At 48.4% G+C, this 12,887-nt stretch overlaps 1 protein-coding gene across 1 annotated transcript in view; it reads right to left on the reverse strand.

The window, feature by feature from the left end:
- Positions 1-541: 541 nt before the first annotated feature.
- The window catches only part of RNFT2 (ring finger protein, transmembrane 2), a 110,242-nt gene continuing 97,896 nt past the window's right edge, over positions 542-12,887 (reverse strand). Inside the window, exon 11 of the mRNA XM_010342832.3 lies at positions 542-3,596. Coding sequence (XP_010341134.1) covers positions 3,462-3,596 — 135 coding nt within the window. The 3' untranslated portion in view covers positions 542-3,461. The remainder of the gene's footprint in view (positions 3,597-12,887) is intronic.

The raw sequence follows: 12,887 nt of genomic DNA on the forward strand, positions 1-12,887 counted from the left end.
ACTTGATTATTCAGGCAAGTGGGATTGTAACATCATGGCCATCGCCATAGTAACAGAGCTCGAAAGATGCTACACTGCCCTGGAAGAGACGTCTTGCTGGGTACCAGGAGACAGCCAGGGATGCCATGCCAAGGGGAAAGTCCTGGCCTGGTGGCACACAGGAGTGAATGTCCTGAATCCATGGAGGGGGGCAGGGGACATGTTAATACTGGCTGACAGCGAGGTGGCTGCACAGCTCCTCTGTTTCTCCTGGGGCCTGCATGCTCATCTGCCCACTGGCCACACAGATTGCTTTCTCTGTAATGCCATTGGTGCCAGCCCGTTGTGCTGAGGTTGACAATAAGAGAACAGAGTTGGGAGAGAATAGGGCAGGCAAGATTCCAGTGGCTTCTGCGTGGTCACCTGTGCCACCTCATCCCAGATTTCAGAGCAGGGAGAGTTTCAGAGGTGGAAAAGTGGCTCTGTCACAGAGATCACAGAAGCACAGATGGAGACGGTGCTCTGAGCCACCACCCTGGTTGGTGGAAACATCCATAACACGGGTTGTCCCGTTTGCTCTGAAGGCTACCAGAGGGGATGGCAATGTCCCCAGAAGCCGCAGACAGGCCTGAGACTTAAGTGAGGATGATGACAGAATAGAAAGAGGAGGAAAGACATAAAGACGGGACACCCAGTGGGCCAAAGCTGATCTTTCTTTCTTTCTTTTTTTTTTTTAGACAGAGAGTCTCACTCACTCTGTCACCCAGGCTGGAGTGCAGTGGTGTGATCTTGGCTCACTGCAACCTCCACCTTCTGGGTTCAAGCAATTCTCCTGCCTCAGCCTCCAGAGTAGCTGGGATTACAGATGTCTACTACCACACCCAGCCAATTTTTGTATTTTTAGTAGAGACAGGGTTTCACCATCTTGGCCAGGCTGGTCTTGAACTCCTGACCTCAAGTGATCCACTCACCTTGGCCTCCCAAAGTTCTGCAATTACAGGCATGAGGCCCCATGCCTGGCAGAAATGGGAATTTTAAGGGCTACATTTTTCTGGGGATCCAGCCACAAGTAGATTTCAGGATCTTGCATTCAATGTTTTCAACACAGTTCATGTCTAGCATGCTATGTGCCTGGACCACTCATTCTTAACCAGGATGGGCATTAAAATCACCTCATGTGAATTTATTTATTTGTGAGACGGAGTCTCGCTTTGTCGCCCAGGCTGGAGTGCAGTGGCACAATCTCGGCTCACTGCAACTTTCGCCTCCCGATTTCAAGCACTTCTTCCTGCCTCAGCCTCCTGAGTAGCTGGAATTACAGGTGCTCACCACCAGGCCTGGCTAATTTTTGTATTTTTTAGTTGAGAGGGGGTTTCGCCATATTGGCGAGGATGGTCTTGAACTCCTGACCTCAGGTTATCCGCCTGCTTCAGCCTCCCGACGTGCTGGGATTACAGGCATGAGCCACCATGCCCAATCTCTCCTGTGCTTTTAGAAAACCCTGTCTGCTGGACTCCTTGCCTGGAATGTCAGAGGGGCAGATCAGTGCGGCAGTTAAGAGTGTGGGCTCTACTGGGCATAGTGGAGTGTGCGAGTTGCAGCTACTTGGGAGGCTGAGGTAGGAGGATCGCTTGAGCCTGGGAGATTGAATCTGTAATAAAAAAATTTTTTTTAATGTGGGTTCTGAAGCTGTACCAGGCCTCTGTTGGAAACTCGGCACACCTGTGCTAGCTGGGTGACTCCGGGAGAGTTACCACACCAAGCTGTGTGCCCCTATTTCCTCATCTGTAAAATGGGAGACCCAACATACCTCCCCCATCACAAGACCGTTGTGAGGATGACAACATGTAATCCAAGCAGGGGCCGGATACGGTGCCTGCCGTGCATCGAGTGTTTGGGACATTACATTATTACAGGTATATTGGGGGGCCCAACATCTGTAGTGTGAAAATACTTTGGGGCCGGGCGTGGTGGCTCACACCTGTAATTCTAGCACTTTGGGAGGCTGAGGCAGGTGGATCACCTGAGGTCAGGAGTTTGAGGCCAGACTGGTCAATGTGGCAAAACCCCGTCTCTACGAAAAATACAAAAAAAATTAGCCAGGTGTGGTGGCCCGCGCCTGTTGTCCCAGCTACTTGAGAGGCAGGAGAATCCCTTGAACCCGGGAGGCAGAGGTTGCAGTGAGCTAAGATCGTGCCACTGCACTCCAGCCTGGGCAACTGAGCAAGACTGTCTCACAATAATAACAACAACAACAACAAAAAAAAAAAAAAAAAGAAAGAAAGAAAGAAAGAAAGAAAGAAAAGACTTCCCAGGGTTCACAGGGATTCTAATCTGCAGCCTGGCCTATCTGGGAGGCAGTGATCTCCAGGCTCCTCCCCAGCCTGTAGCATCAAGTACAAAGTACTAGGTTAAAATAATCAACCAGTGGACTGGGTACAGTGACTCACACCTGTAATCCCAGCACATAACACTTTGGGAGGCCAGGGCAGGAGGACTGCTTGAGCCCAGGAGTTCGAGACCACCCTGGACAACATAATAAGATCTTGCCCTTACTTAAAAAAAAAAAAAAAATTGGCCAGGCCTGGTGGCATGCACCAGTAGTCCCAGCTACTTGGGAGGCTGAAGTGGGAGGATTGCTTGGGTGCAGGAGTTCAAGGTTGCAGTGAGCTGTGATTGCACCACTGCACTCCAGCCTGGGTGAAGACCCAGACCCTGTCTCAAAAAAAAAAAAAAAAAAGAAAAAAGAAAGAAAGAAAAAAAAAATGAGGCAGGGTGTGGTGGCTCATGCCTGTAATCCAGCACTTTGGGAAGCCGAGGAGAGCCGATCATTTGAGGTCAGGAATTGGAAACCAGCCTGGCCAATATGGTGAAACCCCCTTTCTACTAAAAAATACAAAAACTAGTCAAGTGTGGTGGTGGGCGCCTGTAATCCCAGCTACTTGGGAGACTGAGGCAGGAGAATTGCGTGCATCTAGGAGGCAGAGGTTGTAGTGACTTGAGATTGTGCCACTGCATTCTAGCCTGGAAAGAGAAAGAAACAGAGAAAGAGAGAGAGAGAAGGAAGGAAGGGAGGGAGGGAGGGAGGGAGAGAGAAGAAAGGAGGGAGGGAAAAAGAGAAAGAAAGAGAGAAAGGAAAGAGAAAGAAAGAAAAAAGAGAATAAAGGAAAGGAAGGAAGGGAGGGAGGGAGGGAGGGAGGAAATAACCAACAAGTGGAAACTTCAGGTATTGGCAGGTCCTTGACTTGGGGCAGAGAAGGAAGGCGTCCCCTTTTGCAGGGGAAGGAGGCACGCGCCACATCACAGAATGAGAGAAGGTGAAGGTCAGAAGGACAAGACAGGGGCGGGGCTTTGGGGTCAGCGGTGGTGGAGGGAAGAGGCAGGATGTGAGCGCTTGAGGCCTGTTTTCCAGGAAGCCCGCGCAGGGCTGGGTCCGGGCATGCGGAGCCCCGGCGTCCTTCCGGGTGTCCTCGGTGCTCGGCCTAGTACACCTGGAAGTGTGCGGACGTGGCGCCATCCTTCCAGCAGCGCAGGGTGTCCACGGTGACCGAGCGGCAGAGTGGGCAGGTGCGCTCGCGGTCCAGCCACAGGCAGAGGCACTCCTCACAGAACACGTGCTGCGGGGACAGCAACCAGCAGGCACCAGGACGCTTTACTGCGCGTCCGCCTTGGTCCCGGGAGCAGGAGACTCCGCAGGGGACAAAGCAGACAACCCCTGCCCTGGGGCGCCTGCGAGGAGACAGCATCACTCTAAAATACCGAGTATACCAGTAGGAAGCACCAAGATGAAACAGCGGGGGAGGGGCCGAGCGTGTGGCTCAGGCCTGTACTCCCAGCACTTTGGGAGGCTGAGGCCAGCGGATCACCTGAGGGCAAGAGTTCAAGACCAGCTTGGCCAGCACGGTGAAACCCCCTCTCTACAAAAAAATACAAAAATTAGCTGGGTGTGGTGGTGGGCGCCTGCAGTCCCAGTTACTTGGAGGCTGAGGCAGGAGAATTGCTTGAACCTGGAGGCAGAGGTTGCAGTGAGCTGAGATCATGCCACTGCAGGTGGGGATGCTAAGGAAAGTCTCACTGAGATACTGACATTTGGGTAAAACTTGCAGGGGGGTGAGGAGTGAGCCCGAATGAGATCTCGGGGAAATGCGCTCCTAGCAGCAGGAACAGTATGTGCAAAGGCCCTGAGGCTGCAATGTGCCTGACGGGCGGGAGGAACAGCAAGGACAGGGTAGCCGCGCTGGGCTTGGGGGGGTGGTGGATGGGAGAGGGAGATGAGGTCACAGAAGTGCTGGGGGTGAGGGGTGCAGATAGGGTAGGGCCTTGTGGGCCACTGTAAGGTCTTAGGCTCTTATTCTGAGAGAAGCAAGGGGCTGTGGCAGGGCTTGGTGCAGAGGCGTGAACTGATAGGATTTGCAGTTTAAAATGATCCTTCCGCCTTCCGGGTTGGGAATAGAACACAAGGATCAAAAGAATGGCAGGTGACTACTGCTGCAATAAAGAGACACACGCGCGCGTATGTTCACTGCAGCACTATTCGCGATAGCAAAGACATGGAATCAACCCACATGCTCATCAATGATAGCCTGGGGAAGGAAAATGGGTACACATACACTATGGAATACTACGCAGCCACGAAAAGGAATGAGAGCATGTCCTTTGCAGGGACATGGATGGAACTCGAAGCTATTACCCTCAGCAAACTAATACAGGAACAGAAAACCGAACACTGCATGTTCTCACTCATAAGTCAGAACCGAACAATGAGAACACATAGACACAGGGAGAGGAACATCACACACTGGGGCCTGTTGCGGGACAGGGGGAGGGAGAGCATCAGGATAAACAGCTAATGCATGTGGGGCTTAATACCTAGGTAATAGATGGGTAGGTGCGACAAATCACTATGGCAGATGTCTACCTATATAACAAACCTGTACATCCTGCACATGCATCCTGGAACTTAAAATTAATTTAAAGAGAGGGAAAGAGAGAGAGAGAGAGAGAGAGGTAGGGAGATTGGAGAGACCAATGGGCTCCCCCATTCTCTGGCTGTATAATTTGGAAAAGTAACACAACCTGTCTGTGCCTCAGTTTCCCCAACTGTAAAATGGGGATAGAACCCACTCATTGGAATATTAACTAACATGTTAAAAGTACTTAGATTTGATAACCAGAGACACCACGTGAGTCTTGATTGGATCCCAGGTGGGGCAAAAAAAATCCCAGCTATAAAGGACACTTTGAAGGCAACTGGAGAAATCTGAGTATGTACCATATCTTAAATAATATTTTATGTTAATTTAAAATTTCCTGGGTGGCCAGGCATGGTGGCTCACGCTTGTAATCCTAGCACTTTGGGAGGCTGAGGGAGGGGGATCACCTGAGGTCAGGAGTTCGAGAACAGCCTGGCCAACATGGTGAAACCCCATCTTACTAAAAATACAAAAATTAGCCAGGCATGGTGGCACATGCCTGTAGACCCAGCTATTTGGGAGGCTGAGGCAGGAGAATCATTGAACTCAGGAGGCAGAGGTTGCAGTGAGCTGAGATCGCGCCACTGCATAAAACCTGGGTGACAGACTGAGCTAGACTCTGTCTCAAAAAAAAAAAAAATTTTTTTTCCTGGGTATGCTAGTGGAATTGTGGTTATCTGAGAGTATGTCCTTGTTCCTGGGAGATGCATACTGAAGTATTTAGGGATTAAGAATCTAATGTCTACCACTTACTCTTAACCAGTTTAGGGCAAAAAAAAATTGATGTCCAAAATAAGGGCAAATGTAAAATGTTAATGATCAGTAAATCTGGTGAAGAATAGGAGTTTCATGCAACTTTTCTGTTGGTTTGAAATTTTTCAAAATGAAATGTTTGAGGAAGATGATAATATAAAAATCTAAACAAAATGTTTTTTGAAAAGCAAAACCATAAAAAAGAAGCTGGGCACAGTGGCTCACACCTATAAACCCAGCACTTTGGGAGGCCAAGGCAGGAGGATGGCCTGAGGCCAGGAGTTTGAGACCAGCCTGGGCAACATAGGGAGACCTCCTCCACCCCCATGCCTCTGTCTCTACAAAAAAAAAAAAAAAAAAAAAAATTAGCTGGGCATGGTGGCATGTGCCTGTAGTCCCAGCTACTCAGGAGGCTGAGGTGGTGGGAGGATCACTTGAGCCCAGGAGACTGAGGCTGTAGTGAGCTATGATCATGCCACTGCACTCCGGCCTGGGAGACAGTGACATCTTGTCTAAAAAAGTAAAAATAAAATAAAAAGGAAGGCACTTGGAATAATCACTGGCAAATAGTAAATGCTCTATAAATGTTAGCTATTATTATAGTAATAATGATTATTATTTTATGTGTTGTCTATTATCTGTCTCTCCATGCCAGGCTGTAAGTTTCTTGTAAACCCCATTCACTCCTAGCATGGTATACAGTGGATGCCTAATTGTAGACAGCGCTCCGAAGGAGATTTCCATGGTGTTACGGAGGTGTGTGACATAGGGACCACTTTGATCCAAGGGGTAGTCAAGGAAGGCTTCCTGGAGGTGGGGACACTTGAGTTGAGGCCTGAAGAACATTTAGCAGTTAACTGGGCAGAAGAGAGGAGATGGAGATAGAACATTCCAGGCTGAAAAAACCTCCTGTGCAAATCTCCCAAGATAGGAAGACGTTTGAGGCACTTGAAGACAGCCAATGTGGCTGTAGTTGAGGGTGCCTGGGAGAGAGGGAGTGAGGAAAGGACAGCAGTCCCCACAGAGCCGCAAAGACCGTACTGGATTCTCACCATGGCCTGGAGGGTGGGACCCAGGCGTCAGCAAACCCCACAGTTTCTACAGATTCCTCTTATGGCACCGATACCCTCTATGATGGTCCTTCTCCCGCCCAGCCCCATCTTCCCATCCTGGAGTAATGGATGTCACTGACATGCCACGTGACCTTCAACTCAAGGCTTATTCATAGTCTTTCAACAAGTGTGGGCCACCACGTGCCTGGCTAGGTTTTGTGTGTGTGTGTGTGTGTGTGTGTGTGTGTGTGTGTATTTTTAGTAGAGAGGAGATTTCTCCATGTTGTTCTGGCTGGTCTTCAACTCTTGACTTCAAGTGATCCACTCGCCTCAGCCTCCCAAAATACTGGGATTACAGGTGCCAGTCACTGTGCCCAGCTGGCCCTGGGTGGTTAACCACCTCCTCTCGTGTCTCCTAGGGCACACAGTTGGGGTTAAACCAGTCATCTCACCCACATCCCAAATTCTATCCAGACACTCCAGGTCTTTTGCCCAAAGATCCAGAGCAGGCAGGTGGGGGCTTGGGATAAGAGCCTACACTCAAGAGGAGCCAGCCCCAGTTTGAGAGAAGAGGCTCTGAGCAGGAGATAGGGGCATTTCTTGACCTAGCACTTGGTGTTCAGTGTGATCTGAGAAAGAAGGATGCAGCCAGGCAGGGGTCCGGGGGGATAGATGCAGGTGAGGAGAACAGGCAGTCATGAGCCACTACCCTTTACAAAGCATGAACATGCCGGGCGTGGTGGCTCACGCCTGTAATTCCAACACTTTGGGAAGCTAAGGTAGGTGGATCATTTGAGGCCAGGAGTTCGTTACTAGTTTGGCTAACATGGCAAAATCCCATCTCTACTAAAAATGCAAAAATTTGCTGGGCATGGTGGTGGGTGTCTGTAGCTCCAGCTACTCAGGAGGCTGAGGCAGGAGAATCGCTTGAACCTGGGAGGGCAGAGGTTGCAGTGAGCCGAGATTGTGCCATTGGACGCCAGCCTCGGCCTCCCAAAGTGCTAGGATTACAGTCGTGAGGTACTGTGGCCAGCATTTTTTTTTTTCCTTTTTTAAGACAGGGTCTCCCTCTGTCACCCAGGCTATGGTGCAGTGGTGTAATCTCGGCTCACTGCAGCCTCTGTCTCTTGGGCTCAAGCAGTCCTCTCACCTCAGCCTCCAGAGTAGTTGGGACCACAGGCGTGCATCAGCACATCCAGCTAATTTTTGTATTTTTTTGAGAGATGGGTTCTCACTATGTTGCTCAGGCTGGTCTTGAACTTCTGGCTTCAAGCAACCTGCCCATCTTGGCCTCCCAAAGTCCTGGGACTATAGATATGGCTACCATGCCTGGCCTATGCCTGGATTCTTGACCTATAAAAACTGTGAGATAATAAATATTGGTTGCTTTAAGCCACTGAGTTTTGGGGTAGCTTGTTACATAGCAATCGATAACTGATACAAAAAATGTCTAACTTTGTAGTGAAAACTCTTATTATAGAGAATCTGGGAAAGGATGTCTGAAGCATTTAATTATGAAAAATGACATTACTGAAAATGTGGCTACTACCAGACAGACCACACACACACACAGACACACACACACACACACACACATCAACCTCAGATCCTCTTTAATAACACAAACCAGGCCAGCCATGCTGAGACTTAGAATTAAACACTAAGACTGAATATTGGTATAACACACTATGATTTTCAAAACCCATATATAGCCCTATACATCATCTCATATAACTCTATTAACAATAACCTAAGAGCTGCTCAGCAGCTCGTCCGTCTTGAGTGACAGATGACAGGAGGGTCAGGGTTACAATGAATGCGCTGCTTAGGGTTAGAGTTGGTGCCTGGGATATTGCTGGTGCCCAATAGGCACCCAAAGCATAGATGAATAGATGGAGGAGTCAGAGGCAGGTGTCAAGAACTCCGATCGCAGCTCAGCCACTCATTCATTCTGAGGAGGCAACATTCACAAGCCTGGCTGGACAGAGCAGAGACTATTCCCAGGAATTTCTGGAAAAAGTACTTTGATCTTGTGCGCGCGCGCGCACGCCTGTGTGTGTGTGTGTGTGTGTGATGAAGTCTCGCTCTGTTGCCCAGTCTGGAGTGCAGTGGTGCAATCTTGGCTCACTGCAACCTCCCTCTCCTGGGTTCAAGTGATTCTTCTGCCTCAGCCTCCCAAGTAGCTGGGACTATAGGTGCATACCACCATGCCCAGCTAATTTTCGTATTTTAGTAGAAACAGGGTTTCACCATATTGGCCAGGTGGGTTTCGAACTCCCGACCTCATGATCCACCTGCCTTGGTCTCCCAAAGTGTTGGGATTACAGGTGTGAGCCACCTCGCCTGGCTGCTCTGATCTTTTAATGCAGCCCAGGGGACATTTCAAAGCCCAAGGACAAGCCTTGCGGAATGTGCATGGCCAATGGCATCAGAGGCTCTGGTTCTGTAACTGAGGAACCGCGGGACCTCAGGCAAGCCCATCCCTTTGTTTTCCTGAGCCTGAGTTTTCATCTATTAAATAGGGTTACTAATTCCCTCCCAAGTGTCTATAAGGAGGGGGACAGATAAGGCCTATAAAGCATCAAGTGTGAAGAACTTGTAAACGCAAAATCAACAGGAGTCCCCATTCTCTCGCTTGCCCTCCTCCCTTCATATCGTAAAACATGCAAAAACCCAACTCATAGTGACCAAGAATTGGAGGACAGTTCATTCTCTAAATGTACTCTCTCTCCTCTCTTTGGCAAAGGACTCCTTTAAATAAACCAAGCTCCTCATTTTGTATTCAAATGCCCTTTTCCTGGCTCCCAGTGGCCTGGCAGAGAGCACACCATAAATACTTGCAAGTGCCTAACTGCGAAGGTGTGCTGAGTCGTAACCTCATGACATGCTTGGCGTCTCCCTGACCAGCTTCCATTAACAATCTGCTTGCTGAGCCCTAGCTCAGGGGGAAGTGGGTGGAGTGGGAGTGACATATTGAGCTTAATTTGATGAGTCTTTACAGGGGAGACAAGGTGTTGCTTTAGCCTAGTAGGCTCTTCACCCCTCCCTCCCTCCCTCCCATCCTTCCTTCCTTCTTCCCATCCATCCACCTACCTGCCCTCCCACCCACCTATATACCCACCCATCTGTCCATCCATTTTCCCACCCACACACACCCAGTCACTCACCCACTTATACCTCTATCTACCAACCTTGTGCTCACCCACCCTCTTCTCCACTTGGACATCATTCTATCCATCCATCCATCCATCCATCCATTTGTCCATCCATCCTATTTACCCACCTATCTGTCCATCCATTTGCCATCCATACAGTCACTCACCCACTTATACCTCTATCCACCTGCCTTTGCACTCACTCATCAACTTCTCCACCTGGTCACCATCCAGTTCCATCCATCCATCCATCCATCCATCCATCCATCCATCCATCCATCCATCCATCCAATTTACCCACCCATGCGTCCATCCATTTGCCCAACCAAATATTAACTCACTTACTTATATCTCTATCCACCCACCTTTGCACTCACCCACCCATTCCTCCACCTGGCCACCATCCTATCCATCCATCTATCCACCCATCCTATCCATCCACCCATCTATCCCTCTACCCATCTCATCCATCCATCCATTCCTCCATCCATCCATCTCCATCCTATTCATCTACACAGTGCATCCAACCATCCCATCCCATCTATCCACCCACCCATCAATCCCATCTGTGCATCTGTGCAACCATGCATCTATCCCTCCCTCCCTCCCTCCCTCCCTCCCTCCCTCCCTCCCTCCATCTATCCATTCAACCATCCCATCCCATCCATCATCCATCCCAGCCATCCATCTAACTATCCCATCCATCCATCCATCCATCCAATATTTCCTGATACAGTACTACGGCTCTGTGACTAAACAAGACAGACATGGTATCTGCTCTCATGTTGCTTGTAATTTGGCAGAAGAGAGACAGACCTTGCCCATTAAATTACCCAGTGAACTATCTAGTTAACAACTGGAATAAGTGCTAAGAAGGAAAAATACAGACATCTATGAGACCATAGAGCTGGGGACACGACTAGTCTGGGGGGGCAGAGTTAGGAAAGCCTTTATGGAGGAAGCAATGTTGAAGCTGAATCATTCATTCATTTGTTCACTCATTCAGTGCTTTTAGGAATCAGCATGGCCCACTGTGTGAATCAACTCTGCCGTTCCAGGCCTAGCTCACAGCCGCAGAGCAAGCCTGAAATGTGTGCTCGGCCTGGCCATGTGTACAGTTCTTAACCAGCACTGGGTGTGGCTGTTACTCCTAGATCTGGGACAATGGGGTCTTGTCTGACCCCTCCCAAGAATTTCTAATCCAGCTTCGGGAAGACATAGTGGTATTAGGAGAAGAATGGAGAAGAGACAAACAGACTGAGGCTGAGAGAGCTTGTCAGACTTTCACCTTGACATCATGTTCAAATCGTCCCTGCTACCAAGAAGGAAATACAGATGGCTCTGAAGCTTATGAAAAGATGCTCAACCACGCTCATAATTAGGAAAATGCAAATTAAAACTGCACTGAGATACCGTTTGTCACCTGTTAGATTGGCAAAGCTCAAAAGAGGCTTGGTAACGCCGTGTGTTGGTGCGGGAAGGAGCAAGCGGCTGTGCCATACTGCACACTGGGAGCATAAGTGGATACACTCTTTACTGAGGGCGATTTAGCAATAACTGTCAAAACTGTGTACCCTCTGACCTCATAATTCTGCTGCTAGGAATTTATCCTACCAAGAGCTCATGTGTGTGTGAAATGGGGCGCATGCCCATAAGAGCTAACATTTATTGAACTCCGACCTCGTGCCAGGAGCAGTTCTAAATGCTTCCCTTGAATTCACATTTAATCAACACTATGGGCCCAGGTTGGTGCGATTGATCTCCCATTCTGGAGCATTCATGACAGGCTTATTTGTAATAACAAGAGATTATTAGCTGCTAAATGCCCATCAATAGGAGAATGGTAAAACAAACTGTGGTCTATCCATAAAACGGCATGTTATGCAGCTATAAAGTAGGATAAGGAGCAATCTCTAAGATAGGATTTTAAGTTAAAAAGGAAGGTGCAGGCTGGATACAGTGGCTCATGCTTGTAATCCCAGCTCTTTGGGAGGCTGAGGCAGGCAGATCGCCTGGGGTTGGGAGTTCAAGACCAGCCTGACTAACATGGAGAAACCCCATCTCTACATAAAATACAAAATTAGACAGGCATGGGGGCACATGCCTGTAATCTCAGCTACTTGGGAGGCTGAGGCAGGAGAATTGCTTGAATCCGGGTGGCAGAAGTTGTGGTGGGCCAAGATTGTACCATTGCACTCCAGCCTGAGTCACAAGAGAGAAACTGCCTCAAAAAAGAAAAAAAAGAAAAAAAGGAAGTGCAGAAAACAGCATAGGTAGAATATATTATAACTTAGGGTTTTTGTTTCTTTGTTTGTTTTGAGAAAGTGCCTGCGGATAACATACCCTTTTTTTTTTTTAAAAAAAAGGTATGTTTGTGTGTATATAAATAAATATATATACATACATATGATGACAGGTCTCCTTTTTATATCTTTCAAAGATTACAAAAAAGTTTTTTTTTTTTTTCAAATAGAGATGGGGTTTTGCCATGTTGGCCAGGCTGGTCTTGAACCCCTAACTTCAGGTGATCCGCCCACCTCGGCCTCCCAAAGTGCTGGGATTACAGGTGTGAGTCACCACACCCAGCCTCTTTCAAATATTTTTTTTTAAATAACCTTTTTATTTTGGAATAATTTAAGGCTTACAGAAAAGTCGCAAAGATAGAAGGTAAAATCCCAGTACACCCCTCACTGGGTTTCAGTTTCCCCGAATGTTACCATCTTGCATTACCGTGGTACATTTGCCAAAACTAAGAAACCCACATTGATATGTCACTATTAACTCAACTCCAGACTCTAGTCAGATTTCATCAAACTCGTTTTCTACTAATGTCCCTTCTCTGTTCTGGGATCCAACCCAGGTCCCTGACTGCGTGAGCCATCATGGCTCTTCAGTCTCCTTTTGGAATTTCGATTCAGGCAAATATATTGTCCATTGAAAAAGAAATAAAATTGAACATGAAAAACAACCTCCTC

This window comes from Saimiri boliviensis, chromosome 7, assembly GCF_048565385.1.
Source record: "Saimiri boliviensis isolate mSaiBol1 chromosome 7, mSaiBol1.pri, whole genome shotgun sequence".
NCBI lineage: Eukaryota > Metazoa > Chordata > Mammalia > Primates > Cebidae > Saimiri > Saimiri boliviensis.